At 42.5% G+C, this 27,364-nt stretch overlaps 1 protein-coding gene across 3 annotated transcripts in view; it reads left to right on the forward strand.

Moving 5' to 3' along the window:
- The window catches only part of crocc2 (ciliary rootlet coiled-coil, rootletin family member 2), a 356,976-nt gene that overhangs the window by 90,331 nt on the left and 239,281 nt on the right, over positions 1-27,364 (forward strand). For all 3 annotated transcript variants that reach the window (XM_059950227.1, XM_059950236.1, XM_059950243.1), the window contains exon 4: positions 17,403-17,582. In XM_059950227.1, coding sequence (XP_059806210.1) covers positions 17,403-17,582 — 180 coding nt within the window. The remainder of the gene's footprint in view (positions 1-17,402; positions 17,583-27,364) is intronic.

Consider the following 27,364-nt stretch of genomic DNA (forward strand, 5'->3'; position numbering starts at 1 on the left):
AGGTGACTCTGACATGAAATGATAAAGTGACCGAGTGACTCGGCATATGAACCCTGAGGTGGTGAAGGTGGGGGTGAGTGAACAGGTGGAAATGTTGATCAGCCTGATGGCTTGGGGGAGGTAACTGTTTTTGAATGTAGTGATCCTGGCTTGGGCACTTCAGGACCTGTGCTTCAGAAAACTCTCAGCTCCATTTTCTCTGCAGCTGGACTAGTGGACAGTTTTTTCAGGGGTTCTATTTTCATGAAGCCCAGGTTAATGTCTTTTGTACAGTATGTTATCTTTCTGATGTCACTGACATTGGTTACAACATCCCCACACAGTTGCGTGCACTTGATTTCACCAAACTGGGCGTCTCTCCCTGCAGTGTTCATCCTAAGAGAACACAGATCAAGAAATGGTGCACCTCTCCAAAGCCATCAGTGAGGTTGGATGCTGCACTGCTTGTAAGTTGTTGACCCATCACAGGCTAAAGACCCTTCATTCCCTGATAGAGCAATCAGTAGACAGTGGTACCACTGGGAATGTGGGCTCATCTGAATAACTCCACTTGCATTTTCAGATGAACTGTCAGAAATGCCTTCTTTTAAATGAAACCTTAAAAAGAGCCCAAGTGTCCTCTCACGGGGATAGGGAAAGTACAGTGGAATTACTCAAAGAAGAAGGAAGTCTTCAGACAAGACTATCTTTTGACCACTATCTCTAGAGCAGTTTTAAGATTAAATTTGGTCATGTCAGTAATAGATGCATGTTTATAGATTGACATTAATAGTGCTTATTGGATTCCATCAAAAAAGCATAATAGGATTGTCACTAATTCTCTCTGAGCATCAACACCTTCCAGTCTCTCACTGTTTTGGTCCATTTCTGTGCTCAGTAACTCTGCACGGTTTTCAGGGTTCTGTGGTAACCCGTGATGCTTTTCCTACTGACGTGGGTGACCTCCCATTTTTCCACATTATGTTCCATCTACCGTACCTTTGCACATTCATATAGCTAATCTATATCACGACGAACCCTTCTGCATCCTTCACAGAGCCTACATCGGTGCCAACAGCATATTGTTTATTCTGTGCGCGTCATGTGAAAAGGAATTTCATTGCATCAGGTGTATATAAGCATAAACACATTAACAATAAACTAGTCAAATCTAATCTCTTCAGAACAAGTTACACAATTTGCTTGACTATTTACTTCATCACACTATTAATTCTCTTGTATAATTCTGGTTTACTTCATCTCTTTCTTTTGTTCCTTCTCCATCAGTATTTTAACTTCACTTAAGTGTTCAGTTGTATGATTCCGTTTTAAGTACCTCAGCTGAGTTATACACCAAAATAAAACATAATCATGTATTAGCAAGTGATCGTGGACTTCAGACAGGGTAAGTCAAGGAACACACACCAGTCCCCAAAGAGGGATCAGAAGTAGAAGGAGCGAGCAGCTTCAAGCTCCTGGGTGTCAATGTCTCTGAGGAGCTATCCTGGAAGCAACATATCAATGCAGCTACAAAAAAGACGTGATAGCGACTATATTTCATTAGGAGTCTGAGGAGGTTTGGCTATGTTACCAAAGACACAATTTTCTAGAGAAGTACTGTGGAGAGCATTCTGACGGGCTATATCACAGTCTGGTATGGGGGAAGGGGCACAGCACAGGTTCAAAATAAGCTGCAGAGAGTCATAGTCTTAGTCAGCTTCATCATAGGCAAAGGCCTCCATAGTGTCCAGGACATCTTCAAGTAGCAATACCTCAAAAAGGTGCCACCTATTATTAAGGACCCCCCATCACCTAAGTCATGCCTTGTTACCATCAGGAAGGAGGAAGGAGACACAGAAGCCTGAAGGCACACACTCAACGATTCAGAAACAGCTTCTTCTGTTCTGTCTATCTTACTATCTCTTACTATTTTTTCTTTCAGTTAGACCTGACGAAGGGTCTCGGCCCGAAACGTTGACAGTGCTTCTTCCTATAGATGCTGCCTGGCCTGCTGTGTTCCACCAGCATTTTGTGTGTGTGTTGTCTTCTGCTCTGTCATCCGATTGCTAAATGGACCACAAACACAACCTCACTACTTTTTAATTACTATTTTTGCATTAATGTTTTAACTGTTTAATATATACTTACCGTAATTCGTTTATTTTCTGTTATTACATGTTGCATTGTGCTGCTGCTGCTGCAAAGACAACAAATTTCATGACATATACTGGTGATATTAAACCTGATTCTGATTCAGATTGATGTGATAAAATATAACTTTGTCTGTCTAGTCTCTTCCCTTTCTAAATTTAATGTCTTATGTCTTCAGGCGCAATATGGGTGCTGCCTTGGAGAAGATCTAAACAGCTGATGGGAAAAACTGGGCGAGTTAGGCCAAAGAAGCAGACCCATTCTGCCTTGCAGGAAGTGAAATGCAGTACTCCTCAAGCCAAAGCAGGATTGATCGAAAAGTAATGAGTTTTAAACCCATGAGCTCCCAGAAGCAAGGAGGCATTTCAGTAGCATTGAATGGTTAGGATCTGGTTTTAATCTCCACTGGAACTAAATAAAGATTATTGCTATGATACAAAGCAGCTGACCTGGCAGCGTAATTACACCATTATAGGAACATTGTTAACAATTAAAACAGTGGAGGCCGTGTTGTGAAATATTATCTGCCCAGAGAGTGAAGATTAAATGCAAAGAATGTTTGTTTTGAGGAACAAGAATTAATGGTGCCCCCTGCCTTCTTGCCCCTTCCCCCAGCCCTCACAGAGGACTAGATTGTTGCAGGCCACAGCCAGCTGTTTCCTGTTAACGGGACAACTCGCCTGCAGAAGATGAGCCAACTGTTTGGATTTGACTCAGCCACAACCCTTCCCCATTACCCTCCCCCACTACCCCCACAATTTGTCTATCCCTCAAACCTTTGCCACTCATTAATACCCATACAAATTTTGTGCTGGGAGCTTCCCCTGTCTTCAGAAAGTTTTAAAAAAACTTTCTGGTGGCACCATTAAGAAGGCGACTTGTGCAAGCAGCTCCAATGGAAATCATCAGATATTCCTGTTTAATCTGCTATAGCTGAAATCCACAGCTACAGCCATGGACAATACAGTAAATAGCATCATTTTAAAACATTTACAAAGCCTATCACTGCACAAAGTCAACAAATCTTGGATGCACCCTCCAGTTGCAAGTACGGTTCCCCTTTAAGGCAACAGAAATGAGGGTGATGTGCTGGATTAGAAGTTTGTTTTAGAAGATGAGGTTCCAAATTCCACTACTATCTATTCTGCTGGCAAACATAGTCTGGAAAATATAATCAAAGACTTCAGAATAAGATTGCTGTACCAGAGGGATATCAGGGTCTGTTGTGATTTTGCTTCATGGAGATTTGGCTATCCCCTGCCATTCTGGACACAGTGATACAGTTCATTGGCCTCACAATTCACTGAGTATGAGCCTACAGAAACATATCATACATACCCAAATCAAAAGTCATGGATGAACTAGGAGATTCGTAGTGTGCTAAGGGCAAGATCTGTAGCATTCATGTCTGGTGATCCAGGTCTGCAAGAAGGCCAGGTACAATTTACAGAGTGATATCTCAAGAGCTAAAGAACAATTCCATTTGAGGTTAGAGGTGAAATTGGATGCATGACAACTCTGGCAGGGTTTAGAGGCTATTACTTCCTACAAAGTGAAACCTAACATCATGAGTGGCAGTGATGCTTCACTCCTGGATGAGCTCAACACCTTTTATGCACGCTTTGAAAGGAAGAATAAACTTACAGCTTTGAGGATCCTTGCAGCATCCAGTGACGCTGTGATCTCTGTTTCAGAGGCTGATGTCAAAATGCCTTTCAAGAGGGTGAACCCTCACAAGGTGACAGGTCCCAATAGCGTACTTGGTAGGGCTCTGAAAAGCTGTGCCAACCAACTGACAGGTGTGTACAAAAACATTTTTAATCTCCCATTGCTACAGTCAGAAGTTTGCACCTGCTTCTAAAGGGCAACAATCATACCAGTGCCCAAGAGCAAGGTGAGCTATCTTAATGACTAATGTCCAGTCGCGCTTACATCTACGGTGATGAAATGCTTTGAGAGGTTTGACGTGGCTAGAGTCAACTCCTGCCTCAGGTGGGACCTGGACCCACTTCAATTTGCCTTTCTCTGAAATAGGTCTACAGCAAATGCGATCTCTTTGGCTCTTTACGTGACCTTGGATCACCTGGACAATATTAATACCTATGTCAGGATGCTGTTTATTGACAACAGCTCAGTGTTTAACACCATCGTTCCTACAGTCCTGATAAAAAAGCTCCAAAACCTGGACTTCTGTACCTCTCTCTATAACTGGATCCTCGACTTCCTCACCGCCAGACCACAGTCTTCTAACATTTCCACCTCGCTGATAATCAACATTGGCGCAGCTGAGGGACGTGAGCTTAGCCCATTGCTCCACCCTCTCTATACCCACGGCTACAACTCAAATGCCATCTATAAATTTGCTGACACCACAACTGTTTTTGGCAGAATTTCTGATGGTGATGAGAAGCTGTGCAGGAGCGAGATAGAGCAGCTGGTGGAGTGGTGTCGTGGCAATAACCCGGCACTCAACATCAGTAAGACCAAAGAACTGATTGTGGACTTCGGAAAGAATAAGATGAGGGAATGTACATCAGTCCTCATTAAGGGATCAGAAGTGGAAAGGATAAGCAATTTTCAATTCCTGGGTGTCAACATCTTTTGGGCCCAGCATATCAATGTAGCAATCAAAGAAAGGCATGACAGCAGCTGTATTTCATTTGGAGCTTGAGGAGTCTTAGCATGTTACCAAAGACACTTGCAAATTTCTGCAAATGTACAGTAGAGAGCATTCTAACTGCTTCACCATCTGGTGTGGTGGTGGTGAGGTGGGGACCACTGCACAGGATTGAAATACGGTGCAGATAGTTGTGAACTCAGTCAGTTCCATCATAGGCACTAACTTCCCCAGCATCCAGGACATGCGCTCTTCTTATTGCAACCATCAGGGGAGGAGGTACAGGAGCCTGAAGACACACACTCAACGATTCAAGAATAGCTTCTTCCCTCTGTCACCCAGATATTAGATGCAGAATTGAGCAAATCGTTTACATCGTTGTAATGTAGACCCCTCTGTTAGTGGACCGTAGTAGATTTTGTTAACTGTTGGGTGGAAGAGAGTAGTTGATAGTTACAAAAGGAAACCCAAGGTAAATAAAAGACGCAAACTACCCCTGCAACTTCCAGTGTGGGAACAAATCAAAAGACCAGAGCCACTTTATCCTCCGAAGGCCACACATGGGACTTGTTGGATCGGGCAAAAGCTTTTACTAGCTGGCACCTGCCAAGTAGGGAATTAGTAGGGAATCCCTCCTTTTCTTTTTAAAAGAAATTCTTGAGGTAGAGTTTGATGGGCTGCCTCCTGTTCTTGTAGTTTTCAGCCCAACTTGTGGCTTAACCATCTAGGCATTTTGTTTTCCTCTGCTGCTCCTCCCCCAAACTGCAGGACTTGTCTTTTTATACTTTCTTCCTCCCCAGATGGTACCCTTGTGAGTTGCCATCTATTGATTTGTCTGCTCACCAGATCAAGAGCATGGAGAAGTAGAAGCTAAATGTACAGTCCAGAGTTAGGACAAGGTGTGAGGCTGGGGTCAGGATTAAGAACGCCGGGGTCAGGAATGTGGGTAGGTTTAAATCCAAGCTGAGACTGAACCTGGAAAGCTAAACCTTACATAAAAGTTGTTTAATACATGGAAGGGTTGATTGTTATATGGCTTTGCAGTCTTAAATGTTGTTGACAACATCTCTGGAGACACTAACTTGAAGGCCAATAGGACATAGGAGCAGAATTAGGCCATTCAACCCTTCAATGCTACATCATTCAATCATGGCTGATTTATTTTCCCTCTCAATTCCATAATCTGGTCTTCTCCCTGTAGCCTTTAACACCCTTACACATCGAGAACCTACAAACAACCACTTTAAATATAACTTGGCCTCTATAGCTGTCTGTGGCAATGAATTCCACAGATTCACCATCCTCTGGCTAAAGAAATTCCTTCTCATCTCTGTTCTAAAGGAACATCCTCTTATTCTGAGGCTGTGCCCTCTAGTCCAAGACTCTCCCACTAGTTGAAACATGCTCTTCATGTCCATTCTTATCTTAGTCTTTCACTATTCGGCAGGTTTCAATGAGATCCCGCTCATTCCTTCAGTGAGTACAGGTCCAGAGCCGTCGAGTGCTCCTCATGTTAATCCTTTCATCCCTGGGCTCATTCTTGTAAACCTCCTTTGGACCCTCTCCAATGTGTGAACATGTGGAGGCTCTATGTAAGTTTCTAGTAATTTTTTTTTTCTCTTTCTTTGAGTATTAGTACACAACTAGTACATTGAGAATGGATTGAGGGTCAGTGGTATGTTCTTTGTGTAAGCTGTGGGAACTCTGGGAGATTGATAACTGCATCCACATGAAGTGCATCAAGCTGCAGATCCTTGGAGAACGTGTTAAGGAACTAGAGCTGCAGCTGGATGACCTTCGGCTCATATGAGGAGGTGATAGATGGGAGCTACAGGGAGGTGGTCACCTGTAACTTGCAGAAGGTAGGCAGCCGGATGACTGTCGGGAGAGGGACAGTGCAGAGCACCACTCTGGCCATTCCCCTCAAAAATAACTATACCACTTTGAATACTGTTACGGGGCAACAACCTACCAGGAGAGACTGTGTCTCTGGCATTGTGTCCGGCTCCGTGCTTCAGAAGTGAAGGGGGAGAAGAGGAGTGCAATTGTGATAGAGGAATCATAGTTGGGGGAGCAGACAGGAGATTCGTGGAGGGGAAAGAGACAGCAGGATGATATGTAGCCCAGCAGGCACCAAGGTCAGAGAGGTCTCTGATCTGATCCATAACATTCTAAAGGGGAAGGGTGAATAGCCGGAAGTTATAATACATAAGGGTTCCAACAACATAGGCAGGAAAAGGGATGAGGTCCTGAAGAGAGAATATCGGAAGTTCAAGTTCAAGTTTAATTATCATTTAATCATACATGAACACGGATGAATACAGCCAAATGAAATAGTGTTCCTCCAGGGCCAAGGTGTAAAACACAGTACCAACAGTCATACACAGAACAGGTGACATGACCTATAAATTGATGGTGCATGGGTGTTGTTGGCAAGAACAAGCATTTCTCCGCAGTCCACAGAAGAACGTATATATGCATGCATGCAGTTCAGCTTGTTGTTCCACCAATTGAACACTGGAGGGCAGCACTGACAGGAGGGGCCAGCTCCCAGCCAGGCATGGACATTGTGCTACACTGCCTCCTGTGTCTCCTCTCTTGGACCACTACAACAGGCAAGCCTGCGGCTTGAGGCCTAATCCTCGCAACAACCAAGGCTGCACTGTTCCCCTGCTCCCTGTCTTATCGTTAAGCAAGGAAAATGGGCTTGTAGCATTTTACAATATCAATGTCCAACAGAGACTTGCAGTAAAAACCAAGCCAAACATGAAGAAAGCTATACCTTACTTTCAGAAAAAGGCCAAGAGGAACTCAAAAAGTCAGGCAGCATCTGTGGAGGGGGAAATGGGCAATCTAAATTTCAGGTCAGAAGTTTAGTAGTCTGTCCATATTCTTCTATAGGTACTGTCTGGCTCATTGAGTTACTCCAACTCCTTGTGTGTTGCTCAGAATTTCCATCATCCACAGTCTCTTGAGCCTCCACTTTATATTCCTGTCTGACTAGTGATCAACAGAAAGATCACCAATGTTCCATCAAAAGGACATAGACCTGAATCATTGACTGTTACTCTTTACATTGATGCTGACTGACAAATTGAGTGTTTTTACTTTAAATTAACAACATTCATATTTTTCTTTTTTTTTGTTTTCCGGTGACATCCTATACCCCATTATAAAATAGTGGTACTCTAACTGCAAGGGGGAAAAGAACCTGATGGGAGTTATATGCAAGCTTCCAAAGAGTATCCAGAATGTAGGGGTACAGATTACAGTGGGAGAGAGAAAAAATACATAAAAAGGGAAATTTTATGATGGTTTTAGGGTATTTCAGTTGACAAAGTAACTTCATTATCAAAGCACATATATTTCACCATATACGTACTTCTTTGAGATTCATTTTCCTGCAGGCATTTACATGAAAATAAAGAAATACAAACAAATTGACAAAGAGATAAATTGTGCAAAAATAAATATATAATACTGAGAACATGGGTAGTAGAGTCCTTGGAAGTGGGTCTATAGGTTGTGGAATGAGTACAGAGTTGAGGTGCGTGAAATTATCCACACTGGTTCAACAGCCTGATGGTTGAGGGGTAATAACTGTTCCTGGACTTGGTGATGTGGGCCCTAAGGCTCCTGTACCTTCTTCCCGAAGGCAGCAGTGAAAAGAGAGCATGGCCTGAATAGTGGGGGTCCTTGACGATGGATGCTGCTTTCTTGTCCAAGTGCTCAGGAGGGTCTTGCCTGTAATGAACTGGGTTGTATCCACCTCATTTTTTAGGTTATTTTTGTTCTGGGGCTTCAGTGTTTCCATACCAAGCTGTGGTGTAACTAGTCAGGATACTCTCCGCTGTGCAACTATAGAAGTTTATCGAAGTTTTGGATGATATGCTGAATGTATTCAAACTTCTCAGGAAGAAGAGGTGCTGTTGTGCCTTCTCTGTCATAGCACTCACACGCCGGTCCTCAAATATGATAATATCAAGGAATTTAAAGTTATTGATTCAATTTCCCAAGGAGGACTAGCTCATGGACCTCCAGCTTCTTCCTCCTGTAGTCAATAATCAGCTCTTTGGTCATTTTTGTGGCACCATTCAACCAGATTTTCCATCTCTACTCTATATTCCAATTCATCACTATTTTTGTTTTGCAAGCTTGTTATCATTGTTGTCAGCAAACTTGATTATGACATTGCAGTTGTAATTAGCCACACAAGCATAGATATAAAGCAAATAGAGCAGGGTGCTAAGCAGCTAGCTTGTGGTGCTCCTGTGCTGATGGTGATTATGGAGGAGATTATTGGTGTCAATGTGGTGTCAGTGATCATTGTTACCAATCTGTACGGACTGGAATCTGCGAGTCAAAAAATCAAAGATCCAGTTGCACAGGGGAGCATCAAAGTCTACGTCTTGGACCTTAGTGATGAGTTTTGAGGGGATGATAGTACTGAATGCTGAGCTGTAGTCAGTGAAGAGCATCCTGATCTATGCATCTTCATTGTCCAGATGGAAGAGCTGAATGCAGAGCCAATGAAATGGCATCCTATCCCGGTTTGTCCTTCCAAAATGCAACACATAAGACTAGACCATAAGATACAGGAGCAGAAGTAGGCCATTTGGCCTATCGAGTCTTCTCCGCTATTCAATCATAGGCTGATCCAATTATTCTAGTCATCCCCACTCCCCTGCTTTCACCCCATATGCTTTGAGGCCCTGGCTAATCAAGAATCTGTCTATCTCTGCCTTAAATGCACCCAATGACTTGGCCTCCACAACCACTCGTGGTAACAAATTCCACAGATTTATCACCTTTTGACTAAAGTAATTTCTCTGCATCTCTGTTCTAATGGACGATCTTCAATTCTGAAGTCATGCCCTCTTGTCCTAGACTCCCCTACCATGGGAGGTAACATTGCCATTAGTTGCTTGTCCATCTTGTGTGTGGTCTTTCATCATTTCTATGGTATTTCTTTGCATTTACTGGGAATGCTCACAACATAATGAACCCCTCTTCTATATGGTGACATACACTGTATGTATTTTAATAATAAATTTACTTTGAACTTTACGAGTTAGGAAGTACAATTATTGTGAAATAAGGGCGGAACATTTCACCAGTCAAAAACTTACAGGAGCTGTGAAGATATTCCTTTTGCCGAAACACCAGACTAGAGGCCACAAACACAAATAACAGATCAATCCAATTTAGGAGAAGCATAGCAAACAACCCTCATAGGGAATGGTTGCAACAAATCACAGAGAGAGATTTAAGGGGAGACTGGATCAACACAAGGAGAGGAAGTCTGGTGACAGGTGAGATCGAGGATGTTGGGTAAGTGTTCATCGACATGTTACAAATCAGACCGCTCAGCTATGTAAGATTATATAATACTGTTAACCTGTTTGCTGTATCATCTAAATTAGTGTCATCATCAAACCAGTTACTTGTAAACACGGTAAGAATCTGAGGCCCCAGCAACTTGAATCAGCAAAATTGTATTCCTAATGCATTGATACAGCAATCGTTTTAACTATATTCAACTTCCTTGCAAAATTGGACCACAGAAAAGAGCAGTCCTGAGGAAGGAGGAGTGAGAGTACCTAAAACAAGTCTGAAGATAGAGACACAAGACACTGAGGATACTGCAGACAAGAGAATATCTTACATTTTAAGAACTCCTTACACTTGACTGCATTAAATCGATATGCTATCTTAGAGACTATTTTTTCCAGCTGGTCCAGATTTTGTAGTCATCTTCCACTCATATTCAACAAGACTGGAACTAGAGATCATAGATTAAAGGTGAAAGGTGAAATATATAAGGTGAACAAGTTGGATTGCAACATTTAAGAGAAATTCGGATAAGTACGTGGATGGGAGGGGTATGGAAGGCTATGGTCCTGATGAGGTTCGATGGGACTATGCAGAATAACAGTTCAGCATGGAATAGATGGACCAAAGGGCATGTTTCTGTGCTGTAGTGCTCAATGACAATGAATAAACTCTGCTGGCTGTGCCACTGGGTAATCTTGTATGCCCTGTAATATGATATTGCTAACATTTACTAATGTAATTTCCTGGCTGTTGACCCAGTGCGACAGGCTGTGCGATGAGTGGCTCCCTGTTGTAAAGTTATCACTGAGTGCTTGTTTGCATTTCACCTCAGTTTGTCTGTCGATGGTGATTAATATCCGTCCTTTTCAGCTGGGCCTTCTCCCCCCACGGGACATTGCAACTGCAGTAATGTCAATGTTATATTACAGGAAACAAGGCCTTCCATTTGTGTGCAACAGGGTCCCATGTACAAAAATATAGATGACTACATCTGGAGCAACAAACAATCTGTGAGAGAAACTCTGTGACTTGATCAGTATCTATGGGGGTGGGGGAGCAATCGTCGATGTTTCGGGCCAAAAACCCTACTGACGCAGAGTTCTGACCCAAAATGTCAACAATTCCTCACCCTTCCCCCTCAGCTGAGTTCCTCCAGCAGGTTGTTAGTGCTGCAGATTCCAGTAACTGCAGTCTCTTGTGTCTCCAGGTGATCACATCATCTGTTATGGGTAACATATAGAAAACGCTGGAGGAACTCAGCAGGTCAGGCAGCATCTACGGAAATTAATAAACAGTTGATCTTTCAGACCGAGACCCTTCTTCAGGACTGAGAGGCAAAGGGGATTATGCCAGAATAAAAAGGTGGAGAGAGGAGAAGGAGACTAACTGGAAGGTGATCGGTGAAGCCAAGTGGGTACAAAAGGCCAAGGGCTGGAGAAGAAGGAATCCGATAGGGGAGGAGGTGGACCATGAGAGAAAGGGAAGGAGGAGGGAAAGTAGTAGATAGGTGAGCAGAGGTTAAAAGGTCAGAGTGGGGAATAGAGGAAGTGGAGCAGATTAGTTTACTGGAAAGAAATATCGATAGTCATGCCATTAGGTTGAAAACTGCCCAGATGGAATATATGGTGTCCCTCCTTCACCTTGAGGGCAGCCTCTTCTTGACACAAGAGGATGCCATGGACTGACGCGTCAAAACCAGATTGGGATTGGCAATTAAAATGTTTGGCCACCAGGATGTCCCGCTTCTGGTGGATGGTGCAGAGTTGCTGCTAAGCATATCAGGGACCCGCTGCTACTCTCAGGTAGGCAGTTATAGATTCTACTTTAGGGTATCATGAGGAAGCTTGATGTCAGAATCAGAATCAGGTTTATCATCTCCGGCATGTGACGTGAAATTTGTTAACTTAGCAACAGCAGTTCAATGCAATACATAATCTAGAAGAGAGAAAAAATAAGAAAATAAAATAATAATAATTATCAATAATCAAGTAAATCAATTACATATATTGAATAGATTAAAAATCATGCAAAAACAGAAATGCTGTATATTTTTTTAAAAAGTGAATTAGTGTCCAAGGGTTCAATATCCATTTAGGAATCAGATGGCAGAGGAGAAGAAGCTGCTCCTGAATCACTGACTGTGTGCCTTCAGGCTTCTGTACCTCCTTCCTGATGGTAACAGTGAGAAAAGGGCATGCCCTGTGTGCTGGTGGTCTTTAATAATGGACGCTGCCTTTCTGTGACACTGCTCTCTAAAGGTGTCCTGGGTACTTTTTAGGCCAGTGCCCCAGATGGAGCTGACTAGGTTTACAATCTTCTGCAGCTTCTTTTGGTCCTGTGCAGTAACCCCCCCCCTCCATACCAGACAGTGACACAGCCTGTCAGAATGCTCTCCATGGTACATCTATAGAAGTTTTTGAGTGTATTTGTTGACATTACAAATCTCTTCAAACTCCTAACAAGGTATAGCTACTTCTTTATAACTATATTGATATGCTGGGACCAGGTTAGATCCTCAGAGATCTGGATACCCAAGAACTTGAAACAGTTCACTCTCTCCACTTCTGATCCCTCTGTGAGGATTGATATGTGTTCCTTTGTCTTATCCTTCCTGAAGTCCACAATCATTTCTTTTGTCTTCCTGATATTGAGTGCCAGGTTTTTGCTGTGACACCACTCCACTAGTTGGCATATCGCACTCCTGCACGCCCTCTCATCACCACCTGAGATTCTACCAGCAATGGTTGTATCATCAGCAAATTTACAATGGTATTTGAGCTATGCCTAGCAACGCAGTCATGTAGTTGTAGAGAGTAGAGCAGAGGGCTAAGCACTCATCCCTTAAGTGTGCCAGTGTGGATTGTCAGCGAGGAGGAGATGTTATCACCAATCCACACAGATTGTGGCCTTCCGGTTGGGAAGTCAAGGATCCAATTACAGAGGGAGGTACAGAGGCCCAGGTTCTGCAACTTTTCAATCAGGATTGTGGGAATGATGGTTTTAAATGCTGAGCTATAGTCATGAACAGCATCAATAGACAATAGACAGTAGGGGCAGGAGTAGGCCATTTGGCCCTTCTAGCCAGCACCACCATTCACTGTGATCATGGCTGAACATACACAATCAGTACCCCGTTCCTGCCCTCTCCCATATCCCTTGACCCCGCTATCTATAAGAGCTCTATCTAACTCTCTCTTGAATGCATCCAGAGACTTGGCCTCCACTGCCTTCTGGGGCAGAGCATTCCACATATCCACCACTCTCTGGGTGAAAAAGTTTTTCCGCATCTCTGTTCTAAATGGGCTACCCCTTATTCTTAAACTGTGGCCTCTAGTTCTGGACTCACCCATCAGCAGGAACATGCTTCCTGCCTCCAGTGTGTCCAATCCCTTAATAATCTTATATGTTTCAATCAGATCCCCTCTCATCCTTCTAAATAGCATCCTGAGCTATAGTCATGAACAGCATCCTGACGTAGGTGTTTATGTTGCACAGGTGTTCTAAAGCCATGTGGAGAGCCATCAACAAACCAAGCTCCATCTCACTATAAGGTGCATAGTGGACAAATAGCGATTTGCGCTCTATCTAATCCATGCAGTAACAGACCTGGGTGTGTAATGGGTTCATACGGACTGATTTTTACTGCATTTAAGCCATGACGTATCGAAGTGCCTTCTCAGTAGTGTAAAGCTTTGCGATATATCAACAAAAAGCTGCTGGAGGAACTAATTGTGTCAGGCAGTAGTTGTGGAGGGAAATGCACTGTCAATGTTTTGTGTTGGGACCCTTTGTCTGTCAGTCCCTAAACCCCAGCTGTCCATTTCCATCTACAGATGCTGCCTTACATGTTGAGTTCCTCCAGCAGTTTGCTTTTTGCTTCCAGAAACCTGGTTAATACATGACTGTAGAGGGCACTTTATTTCATAGCAAAAGTTCTGATGCTGAGACAGGGCACCTGAAATAGAACGTTTTCTATACCCTAATGTAATAAATCCTTCGCATCAATAAACATCAAATTCTTAAGCACGAAAATGTTTACTTGCTCCCCGAACTTCCAAATATTTTTGTGCAAATCACTTTCTCATAAACATTTCCATTTTGCATGTTTTGTGTCTTCTTCAGCAGAGATTTCTTTCGATTGTTAGTGTAGAAATTCCAGAAAGGAATTCAATTCTAAATTTAGACATGTTTATACAAAGTAATGCTAGGCAACGGGTAAAATGTGTGAGGCAATTACCAAAGAGCAATTAAATTCTCTGACCCTAGCCCATGTTTCCTTTGCATGCATACAAAAAATGGATGGCAGCGTCCACGGTTACGGCAGCCTCTCCGGCTCCTATCCACAGTGAAACTTCACATCCCAGTCACCTTTTCTGTCATCGATAAACACTGCTGATCATAAAGAACACTAAAATCTGCAAGTCTACCTTGCTAGTGAACTGGACTATTCACCAGTCCTGTGCAATTTGCAAGCATTTTGACTTATAGTTCATTAACTTATTAGTGGTAATATTTTGTTTTATGTGCTGTGAGTGATATATGTTATGAGGGTATTCCGTTGTCCAGAGGAACATTGTTTAATTTGAGTGTGTATGTGTGTGTGTGTGTGTGTGTGTGTAAAAACACATACATACAGATAACAATAGACTTGAACTTGAGATATATATTGATTAAGATAGCATTCCTGAACATACTTGACAAATTTTATTACATCCAGTCCTTTTACAACATGGGAGTCCTGGTCAATATGTGAAAAGTTAAAATCACTTACTATTACAAACTTATTTTTCTTGAAACTTTTGTTGCCACCTTTTGAAAGATTTATGAATTCCTTGAAAGTGGTGCCACAGGTAGATAGAGTCACGAAGAGTACTGTGTGCAGTTCTTCTCCCTTTCCTATCAACAGATGACCAGAACTGCACACAATACTCCATATTAGGCCTCGCTAACTTCTTTTTCAAATTCAAAATAACACCCCAACTCTAGGACTCCGCATATTGATTGATGAAGGCCAATCCTTTGTAAATTGGGGTACAGGAGTTGGGATATTATTTTTGAAGTTGTATAAAAAGTTGGTGAGGCCTAATTTGGGGTATTGTGTGCCATTCTGGTCACCTACCGACAGGAAAGATATCAATAAGATTGCAAGAGCACAGAGAAAGTTTACAATGATATTGCTGGGACTTGAGTTCCTGAGTTATACGGAAAGGAGTTATAGTTTAGGACATCTGCTCAAAGTAGTGGATGTGGCCCAGTTCATCATGGGTAAAGCCCTTCCCACCATTGTGAACGTCTGCAAGAAGCATTGCAGGAAGGCAGCATTCATCATCAGAGACCTCCCACCACCCAGCACAGCCTCTGTTTTGGTTGTTACCATCAGGAAGAAGATATGGGAGCTACAGGTTTCACATCAGCAGATTTAGGAACAGTTAATACCCCTTAGCCATCAGGGGATAACTTCACTTGCCCCATCATTGAAATGTTCCCACAACCAGCAGACTCACTTTCAAGGACTCTTCATCTCGTGTTCTCAATATTTATTGCTTATTTATTTATTATTATTTCTTTCTTTCTTTGTGTTTTTGCACAGTTTGTTGGTTTTTGCACACTGGTTGAATGCCCAAGTTGGTGCAATCTTTCAGTGCTTCTATTGTGGTTATTATTCTATTATGGATTTATTGAGTATGCCTGAAAGAAAATAAGTGGCAGGGGTGTATGTGATGATGTAGCTGTGCTTTGACAATAGATTTACTTTGAACTTTGAATTTTATTCCTTGCAGTCTAGGAGAATGAAGGGAGATTTAATAGAAGTACACTGAATTATGAGGGGTATAGATAGGGTAATTGCCAGCAGACTCTCTCTACTGAGGTTGGGTGAGAATAGAACTGGAGGTCATATGTGAAGGGTGAAAGGTGACATTTTTAAAGGTGGTGAGAGGGACCAAGATATCAACTGGAGTGGTGGTTGCAGCTTCAATTTCAGTATTTAAGAGAAATGTGCATAGGTACATGGATGAGGGCGTATGGAGGGCTCTGGTCCACTTGTGGGTCAAAGCTACTAGCTAGAATAATGGCTTGGCATGGATTAGATGGGCTGAAGGACCTGTTTCGATGCTATAGTGTTGTATGATTGAATAACTCTACAAATTTGACCTAAATCCTGCTGACTATTGGATGGTTTATAATTATAGTCCCGTTAATGTGGCCATTCCTTTCTTAATCCTCAGTTCCACACATTTAGTTGTAGCAGGTGAGCCCACCAGCCTGTCCCATCTGATTGCTGCTGTGACATTTACCCCGACAAGAATTGTCACCCCTTTTCCTTTATTCCCCATGCTATCATGTTGAAAACAACAGAACCACTGAACATTGAGCAGGCAGTCCTGCCCCTCCTGTATCCAAGTCTCATTAATGGCTATCAGATCATAATTCCACATACTAATCCATGCTCTAAACTCAATTGCCTTACCTAGTATAATCCTTGCATTGAAATGGACACAACTCAGAAAATTAGACCATCATGCTCAAACTATCGGTTGCTATCTTTGGAAGTAGGCTTAACATCTTCTTTCCCCACACCACTCTGCCCTGGAACTCTGGTTCCCATCCCCCTGCATCTCTTGTTTAACCACCCCCCCCCCCAGCCCAGAACAGTACTAGCAAACCTTCCTGCAAGGATATTAGTTCAGGTACAAACTATCTCATTTGGACAGGTCCCATCTTGCCTGGAAGAGAAATCTGAAGTCCTTCCTTCTGTTCCAACTCTTTAGCCACATGGTAAACTGTATCATCTTCCTGTTCCTAGCCTCATTAGCATGTGGCACAGGTAGCAATTCTGTGATCACCATACTGGGGGTCCTGTCCTTTAACCTAGCACCTATGGATTTGTTCACACTTCATGTCCTTGTCAGTGGTACCAACATGCACCATGCTCCATGCTGTTCACCCTTCCCTCCACCTCAAGGCTCCAGTAGCTCAGGTTCAATCCTCACTTTGGGTTCTGTGTGAAGATTCTCCCTGTGGCCACATGGGTTTCCCTTGGGTGTCCTGATTTCTCCCAAATCCCAAAGATATGTGGGTTGCTAGGTTATTTGGCCACTTAAATTGCCCCGGCATGTCTGTGACTGGTGGAGTTTGTGGGAAGTTGATGAGAATGTGGAGAGAATAAAACTGGATTAGTATAAATACTTGATGGTCAGCATAGACTCAGTGGGTCAAGGATCTGTTTCTATGGTCTATAACACAACACCATTTAAAATGGCTTTAAGGGTTCTGTGGTTACCCACAGCACTAACCTGTTTTCGCTGCTGTTTCTCATTAGCTGGAGAAATGCCTCAAGTTTGAAGTGTCTGAAAGAGAACAAGAGGCGGCTGAGTCAAAAGCTGTGTTAGATCTCTGTCGCAAGTTTGACGATGAAGAGAGGGCATACAGGAGAAAGATTCAAGCCTATCAAGATGGACAGCAGCGCCAGGCTCAACTCGTGCAAAAGCTCCAGGCTAAGGTAGGAATTGCCTTTCAATTTAGATTCTGACCCACATTATGCTGAAAGGTAGACTCACAGTTCTGAGAATGGAATTTTGTTTGAAGGGCCATGGAACTTAATGAGCAGAGAAATCGTCCAGTAGGTTCAGTGAGGGAGTGTTGAAAATAGAATACATGTTAACTAAGCTTGGTAGCCTGGGTCTCAGTGCTATAGAAATGTCCTCATATACTGACCCATTAGCAATTAAACCAATACTTAGAAATAAGGCAATAGGAGAGCTGGCAGTTCCAAAGATTAGTGAAGTACAGTGCTGGCTTAATTTGAGTCAGAGCCTAGGAGAGAAGGGGTGAATGGTGGAACCAGATCACAGCGTTTCTGTGGCACTGTGAACACATCAACTCTATTACAGTGCTTCAGGATGTAGGGAACGGGTCCAAGGTTTTTCCTGGACCATTTTTTATTTGTTGTCAGGAAGTGGCAGAATTAATTTAACAGTTGGGTTACTGGTAGCTTATAATTGAACTGCTTGCCAGACTATTTCACAGAGCATGGATAAGTTGACTGATCTGCACAAAACTTGAACAAATGTGAACGATATTAAGAGGAGCTGTCGGGCTATCTATGTCTTAGAAAGGAATTTAATTTCTTTTGCCTAAATATTAAATGAGGAATCCTGGGAATAGCACGGCATCTACAAAAACTGAGCCCTCAAATACCTCAAGAGTTGGGTCAAGCAACTGGACTGTATCACAACCATGTACAGATCCTTCCCAGGTTATGAATGCTTGATTTATGGATACCCTGTACATATAAGTGAGTATTTGGGAGACCAGTGTGATGGATGTGGATAGATTTGCAAGATCCTATGGGAGTGCCGGCATTTTCTGCCATGCGAGGACAGGGCAATCTGCCTGCCTTCTCTAGCCAGCCACCAAACCCCCTTCCCTGAGCTGCAGCGATCAGAGGTTGAATTGAGCCGATCAGGGCTGGGAGTGCTGAGTACACTCACTTATTCACTCCGTGAGCAGGGCTGGCTGGCAACCATTTTTCCCAGACCTGCTCACTGTCCTGTCACAGCTGTTTCTATGATGCTCGCCCGCCACTGTATTTCGTTTTCAAATTACAAACTGTTCAGATTACAAACAGTTGTCAGGTACAGAACGTAGGGAATGTGTGTATCAGGAAAGGAATCAAGATCCAGTACTCTCTCCTATGTGTCTACATTTGTCACTCTTTACAATAGTCACATTAGGTGGCCTATGTTTAATGAGGAAGCTCATTGCAAAAATTGATTTGTTTAACATCATGTGATGAACTAATCCAGTATTTCCTGGTGCTAATAGTCAGCAAAGACCATAAAATTGTCAGTTGTTCAAGAAGACTGCCGATGCAGTCTTTACTACCAATTAGTCATGTTCTTTTCCCTGTTGATATACCACAGGAACATTTTATTGTTCAAGTTTCCATTTGACTCCTTTCTGAAAACTCTAGTGACATTTGCTCCTAGCGCTATGCGGACAGCACAGTTGTTCAGCTGTTATTGATCTATTGACCAACGTTCAATCCTGACTTCTTTTGCTATCTGCATAGAACTTGCACAATCTTCTTGCAAATACATGCCTTTCATCTGGGTTCCCTAGTGTTCCTCTTGCATCTCAAAGTCATGTGTGTTTGTAGGTCAATTGGCTGTCTAAATTGTCCTAGATGTGTATGTGAGTGTTGGAATCTGGGAGTGATGGGAATGTGAAGAGAATGGTGGAATTAGTTTGGATAATTGCCTAATGGTCAGCATAGACTCAAAGGTCTTATTTTTGTGTTGTATGATTTCATGGTTATGACTATCAGGTGCATTAGAGGATCTTCTCATCTCCTCTCTGTTTCAATCTGTGACACCTAGTTAGTAATCTTCTTCATTGGGAATAGTTTCACCCCAATTGGTAAAACTCTCTATAGTCCTGAACTATATCTTCCCTTAGCCCTGTCTACCTATTCCTAGCTTGTGTACTTTAGTTTGACTAAATGCCTTCTTCCATAATTCTCCAAAATGCCCCCACCCAAATTCACAAAGCAGTTTCTTATGGAATTCTAATATGAAGCATCCAAAAATTAAAAAGCCTTAAAGGGAACCAGCATATAAATTGTTTCATGTATTCATCAGAGTTAGATGAAGTTGCCAGATAGGAATACAGCAGTTGGATTTCAGTTGGATTCTGGTTGGAAAGGACAAGAGGCTGGTTGGTTTCTGTTTTATGTCTTATTGTCCCTCTTACTTAGCTAATAATGTACTGTGAATTCATTAAACAAATATTTAAGTTCTTGACATAGCTAAAACATCTAAAATTGCATCTTTTTTTTGCTAACTGAATTTTCAGTATGTTTAAGTCCGCATATTTCTAAAAGTAACCAAGTTGATCCTGGTATTATCTAATTTAATCCAGTCTAATCCAAATGTAATTAACCTTCATTAAGTCATCAGCTGATTCTGGGCTCAAGTCTGCAGGGATTTCAGTTTGGTGCTGAACAATGAGCACTTGTGTTGTTTCCATGAACAAGATCCAGGTTGAAGCTCAGTGGGAATAACCTCCCAGCTGCTTAACAAAATAAATCTGTACCGAACAGGGAATTGTGGGAACACAAAACTCAATGTGGTTAGAAGCTGTGAGTTTTAGGAGCTAAGTTTGGCCAAAACGTTTCATAAGGCACACATTAGGAGAATACGCAAAGACATGTTTACAGGACAAACTGTGCGAGAATGTTATAGAACTATCATTTACAGGGTACACTGTAAATGTATATGGAAACAGTAAGTATATTGTTACTAATACATATTTATTGCAAAGATACATTCACAGAGTAGACTGCAGGGAAGCTTTGTAAATGGTATACCATGCCAGGATGCCCAGGACTTACACAGAAGGTGAATATTTTGACGACCCATACACAAACTATAGTGGTATAATTTTTATTTTTTATTGACAAACAACACAGCATAGGCCCTTCCGACACTTCGAGCTGTGCCGCCCAGCAATCCCCAATTTAATCCTGGCCTAATCACAGGACAATTTACAACGACCAATTAACCTACCAGCTGGTACACCTTTGGACTGTGGGAGGTAACTGGGGCACCTAGTCATGGGGAGAGCGTACAAACTCCTTACAGGCAGCAGCAGGAGTTGAACCCGATCTTCTGTACTGTAAGTCGTTGTGCTAACCACTACGCTATTGTGCTGGCCCAATTATGGTGTATTGTTTAATAGTTTTGTTTTTACAAACTGTTGAATGACCATCTTCACCCCCTCTTTATTTTATCTTACCCCTGGGTGGTAACTGTTTCTCTCTCCCCAGGTGCTGGTTGACCCCTTTAGTATCCACAGAAATTTTCTTATTCTTATTTCAGGTTTCTAGAATCCACAATATTTTGGTTTTGATCCATAAAAAGGTCTGTCAGGGTGATAGGTAAATCATCATCACTTGAAAGGAAGGTGTTGGCAGGGTCTGAGGAACAATGTCTGGGGGAATATATGGTAGAAACAATTGTGGGGAAGTCTATGATGGGCCTGGCTTTCAGACCGAGGAACTAGGGTATGTGGAGACAAGTGGAATTCAAAACAAGGGAGTGATGGGCAACTGAGAGGGGGAAGATTGGTGAGATACAAGCAGCGGTGAACAGAATCTTAGAAATGGATGGAGTAGAGAAAAAAGATCTGATGCTCAGCATAGAATTAAACTGGATTTCAAGGTCATAAAATAGTGGGCAAAGTGAGCATTGAATTGCCAACAAGGAAGCAATTTGCAGTGGAGGTTAAAGGTGAGATGAAGGTGGAAATTTATTCATTTAGGAATATAATTTGGAGATGGAAAACTGAGGCGGTGAAGAGACTAAAGAAATTACAGTGGTGGAGCTGTATTTTTGCATTACCTGTAAACAGTAAATCTTCAGCATTTCTTGTCTGTATTCCATATGGATCAAAAGATGTCAAGAACACAAAAAATGATCTTCACTTTGTCCAACACCAGTACTTTACTCAATTTTGTTACTCCTGACTAAATTCCAAAAATATTTATTCCCCAAGAACATGAGACCTATTGAATGAAAGGGGAATACTGATGGTGTAAAAAAAAACTTGATGAAGTCAGCTCAACCCCATATTAAAGGTGCTGCAAAACTCGAGCTTGTGAACAGGGATCTTGCCTTTTGACAGTGCAGTATAGCTCTCTGCAGGCAAAATAAACCTTCAGCAGATTGGACTGGATCAGTAGAAGATAAACACCAGAGATTCTACAGATGCTGGAAATAAATCCAGAGCAACATACAAAAGGCTGGAGGAACTCAGCAACTCAAGCAACATCAACGGAAAGGAATAAGTGTTTTGGGCCAAGACCCTCCATCAGGATTGGAAAGAGAGGGGGAAGAAACCAGAATCAGTAGAAGATGTTCTTTACAGGACAATGTTCAGGATAAGATGTGGAAATGGGGATTCTGCATTGATCTGGAATCATCTTTGTGCCTTAAATTTTGCAGTACAGTAAAATTCTGATAATTTAGCTTCCAAATGTTTTGATACCCTAAATGTTGGGCATCTTCCTCACTCATTAATTCATCATGTGATCCAGGTTCAGAGAGCACACAGAGAGCACAATTAGTGCACAGATTCTGGAATGAGGTCAGAACTTGGGAATACCCCAGACTGTCAGGACTCAGGGAAGTGGGAGGTCTGTGGCTGGAGTTGAGGATTGGACAACTTGTATGTGTCTCACTCTTTAATGCAACAAGTTCAGTGGGAAGTCTATTATACCACTGCATAATATAAAGGAAGTGAAATAAAAGCATTCTTAGATATTAATAAGAGTAAGACCTAGTTGCCTGGAAAATCTGTTGGTCTGACATGACCGAAGTTCCTAGGGTGCTTAATTATTGGAGTTTCATTGTAATATGCAAAGAATCTGAAAACTGTTATAATCTGAGTTGGAGAAATGTCCTGTACTTTGATTAACAAAGGAAAGGAGGATGCTTACAAGCTTTGGGCTGTTGGATTGTGGGTTATAGGGCTTATAGATATTCCTGCTAAAGCATTGCTGTGTGTCAAGCACCCACTAATATCTTCTAGTGTCACCAGGTAGATATGTCCTTGAGTGTGCAGTATTCAGTGCCATGTGTACACTAATATTTTGAATCCCAGACCTTTAGAGCTGTGGGAATGATATGAATTTAACTGCAGAATCTACTCATAGCATTAGCTTTGAAAACAGCAAAGTTCCAAGAGGCACTTAAGAGACTGCTGGTGCTGGAATTTGGAGCAACACACAATAGCAGGAAGAACTCAGTAGGACAAGCATCATCTATGGAGGGAGATGGGTAGTCAGAGCTTCTGACTTGTATCTGGGTTCTGGGCATGAGTCCGCATGAAGGGTGATTACACACTTTTTGTGTGTTGCTTCAGAGCTCAAAGGGAACCGGTGGCGGTTGAGAATAGAGATGCCTGAACATTCTGGAGGTGGGTCAGAGGCAGCTGTTTCAGATCATATGGGTTGGACATAGATATCGTTGAGGCAGTGAAGTTTTCATGCCTCCCTCCCCAGCAGTGCCACTGTCCTCTATAGGGTCCCCACCACCCGCCACCCCTAAACAAGAGTCTCTATCAGGCACGTTGAGACATCAGGTCCCAGGTGAAGAATCTGTTAGTCTTAAGCAGTGGTGTCCCCTACACTGCTACACTGATGAAGACTTCATTCGTTAGTCAAGACCTACTCTTGTAGTTGAGGACAACAGATTCTTCAGAGTCTAGTGTCACAGAGGGACATATGACTCTTTTGCTCTGTACTCAACAGCTTCCATCCATATCTGCGTTGTGCAGAGAGAACCCAGTGAATCTGATTGTGTGGTGCTGTGGTCACACTGGCTTTCCACATTTCATGATCAATTTTACATTCTAGAGAACATATGTCACACCTTAAATGTATCCACTATGCAGCTGAATATCTTGGTCAGAATTTTATAGCTTTTTATTAGTCTAGTTTATGTGGAAGGGGATGGGATCTTTTCCAAAGTTTTCCTCCTCAAAGTAAGGATTTTCCAGTCGTCTCATCGCCTACCTGGTTTATGAGTTGTCCTCACTAAAATGTGCAACTCAAGAAGTACTCTTCCTACATCATTTCTAATTCATTTTGCTTGAGCTGATTGACATGGAAGATAAGAACATGAAAATTTATGGTTAAGAGTAAGCCATTCAGAACCTTAAGTCTGTCCTGCCATTCAAAATAGAAACATAGAAAACCTACAGCTCCGTACAGGCCTTTCAGCCCACAAAGCTGTGCCGAACATGCACTTACTTTAGAAATTATTGAGGTTACCTACAGCCCTCTATTTTTTCTGAGCTCCATGTATCTGTCCAGGAGTCTCTTAAAAGACCCTATCGTATCTGCCTCCACCACTGTTGCCAGCATCCCATTCCACACACTCACCATTCTCTGCATAAAAAAACTTACTCCTAACATCTCCTCTGTACCTACTTCCAATCACTTTAAAACTGTGCCCTCTCCTGCTAGCCATTCCAGCCCTGGGAAAAAGCCTCTGACTATCCACATGATCAATGCCTTTCTTCATCTTATACACCTCTATCAGGTCACCGCTCATCCTCCATCGCTCCAAGGAGAAAAGGCCAGGTTCACTCAACCTATTCTCATAAGGCATGCTCTCCAATCCAGGCAACATCCTTGTACATCTCCTCTGTATCCTTTCTATGGTTTCCACATCCTTCCTGCAGTGAGGCGACCAGAACTGAGCACAGTACTCCCAGTGGGGTCTGACCAAGGTTCTATAAAGCTGTAACATTACCTCTCGGCTCTTAAACTTAACCTCACTGTTGATGAAGTCCAAAGCACCATATGCCTTTTTAACCATACATTCAACCTGCGCAGCAGATTTGAGTATCCTATGGACTCAGGCCCCAAGATCTCTCTGATTCTACACACTGCCCAGAGTCTTACCATTGATAATATAATCTGCCATCATATTTGACCTACCAAAATGAACCACTTCGCACTCCATCTGCCACTTCTCAGCACAGTTTTGCATCCTACTGATGTCTGCTGTAACCTCTGACAGCCCTCCACACTATCCACAACACCCTTTATGTCATCAACAAATTTACTAACCCATCCCTCCACTTCCTCATCCAGGTCATTTATAAAAATCACAAAGAGAATGGGTCCCAGAACAGATACCTGAGGCACACCACTGGTCTCAGACCACCATGGAGAATATGACCTGTCTACAACCACTCTTTGCCTTTTGTAGGTAAACCAATTCTGGATCCACAAAGCAAGGTTCCCTTTGATCCCATGCCTCCTTACTTTCTCAAAAAGCCTTGCATGGAGAACCTTATCAAATGCCTTGCTGAAATCCATATACACTACATCTACTGCTCTACCTTCATCAATATGTTTAGTCACATCCTCAAAAAAATCAATCAGGCTCGTAAGGCACAACCTGCCATTGACAAAGCCATACTGACTATTCCTAATCATATTATGCCTCTCCAAATGTTCATAAATCCTGCCTCTCAGGATCTTCTCAAACACTTACCAACCACTGAGGTCTATAATTTCCTGGGCTATCTGTATTCCCTTTCTTGAATAAGGGAGCAACACCTGCAACCCTTCAATCCTGCAGAGCCTCTCCCGTCCCCATTGATGATGCAAAGGTCATCATGAGATGCTCAGCAATGAACTGCCTTGCCTCCCACAGTAGCCTCGGGTATATCTCTTCCGGTCCCGGTGACTTACCCAGCTTGATGCTTTCCAAACGGTCCAGCACATCCTCTTTCTTAATGTCTATATGCTCAAGCTTTTCAGTCCGCTGTAAGTCATCCCTACAATCACCAAGGTTCTTTTTTGTAGTGAATACTGAAGCAAAGTATTCATTTAGTACTTCCGCTACCTCCTCCGATTCCATACATACTTTTCCACTGTCACACTTGATTAGTCCTATTCTGTCACATCTTATCCTCTTGCTCTTCACATACTTGTAGAATGGTTTGGGGTTTTCCTTAATCCTGTTCACCTTCTCGTGGCCCCTTTTGGCTCTCCTAATTTCATTCTTAAGCTCCTTCTTGCTAGCCTTATAATTTTCTAGATCTCTATCATTACCTAGTTTTTTTGATCCTTTTGAAAGCTTTTAGAAACATAGAAAATAGGTGCAGGAGTAGGCCCTTTGGCCCTTCAAGCCTGCACTGCCATTCAGTATGATCATGGCTGATCATCCAACTCAGAACCCTGTACCTGCTTTCTCTCCATAACCCCGATCCCTTTAGCCGCAAGGGCCATATCTAACTTCCTCTTAAGTATAGCCAATGAACTGGCCTCAACTGTTTCCTGTTGCAGAAAATTCCACAGATTCACCACTCTCTGTGTGAAGAAGTTTTTCCTCATCTTGGTCCTAAAATGCTTCCCCTTTATCCTTAAACTGTGACCCCTCGTTCTGGACTTCCCCAACATCAGAAACAATCTTCCTGCATCTAGTCTGTCCAGTCCCTTCTGAATTTTATACGTTTCAATAAGATCCCCCCTCAATCTTCTAAATTCTAGTGAGTATAAGCCTAGTCGATCCAGTCTTTCTTCATATGAAAGTCCTACCATCCCAGGAATCAATCTGGAGAACCTTCTTTATACTCCCCCTATGGCAAGAATGTCTTTCCTCAGATTAGGGGCCCAAAACTGCACACAATACTCTAGGTGCGGTCTCACCAAGGCCTTGTACAACTGCAGTAGAACCTCCCTGCTCCTGTACTCAAATCCTTTTGCTATGAATGCCAACATACAAATTGCCTTTTTCACCGCCTGCTGTACCTGCATGCCCACCTTCAATGACTGGTGTACAATGACACCCAGGTCTCGTTGCACCTCCCCTTTTCCTAATCAGCCACCATTCAGATAATAATCTGGTTTCCTGTTCTTGCAACCAAAGTGGATAACCTCACATTTATCCACATTAAATTGCACCTGCCATGAATTTGCCCATTCACTTAACCTATCCAAGTCACCCTGCATCTTCTTAGCATCCTCCTCACAGATAACACCGCCACCCAGCTTCGTGTCATCTGCAAACTTGGAGATGATGCATTTAATTCCCTTCTCTAAATCATTAATATATATTGTAAACAACTGGAGTCCCAGCACTGAGTCTTGCGGTACCCCACTAGTCACTGCCTGCCATTCTGAAAAGGTCCCGTTTACTCCCACTCTTTGCTTCCTGTCTGCCAACCAATTCTCTATCCACATCAATACCATACCCCCAATACCATGTGCTTTAAGTTTGTACACTAATCTCCTGTGTGGGACCTTGTCAAAAGCCTTTGGAAAATTTAAATATACTACATCCACTGGCTCTCCCCTATCCACTCTACTAGTTACATCTTCAAAAAATTCTATAAGATTCGTCAGATGTGATTTTCCTTTCACAAATCCATGCTGACTTTGTCCGATGATTTCACCTCTTTCCAAGTGTGCTGTTATCACATCTTTGATAACTGACTCTAGCATTTTTCCCACCACTGATGTCAGACTCACCAGTCTATAATTCCCTTGTTTTTCTCTCCCTCTTTTTTTAAAAAGTGGGGTTACATTAGCCACCCTCCAATCCTCAGGAACGAATCCAGAATCTAAGGAGTTTTGAAAAATTATCACTAATGCATCCACTATTTCTTGGGCTACTTCCTTAAACACTCTGGGATGCAGACCATCTGGCCCTGGGGATTTATCTGCCTTTAATCCCTTCAATTTACCTAACACCACTTCCCTAC

This window comes from Hypanus sabinus, chromosome 2 (genome assembly GCF_030144855.1).
Source record: "Hypanus sabinus isolate sHypSab1 chromosome 2, sHypSab1.hap1, whole genome shotgun sequence".
NCBI lineage: Eukaryota > Metazoa > Chordata > Chondrichthyes > Myliobatiformes > Dasyatidae > Hypanus > Hypanus sabinus.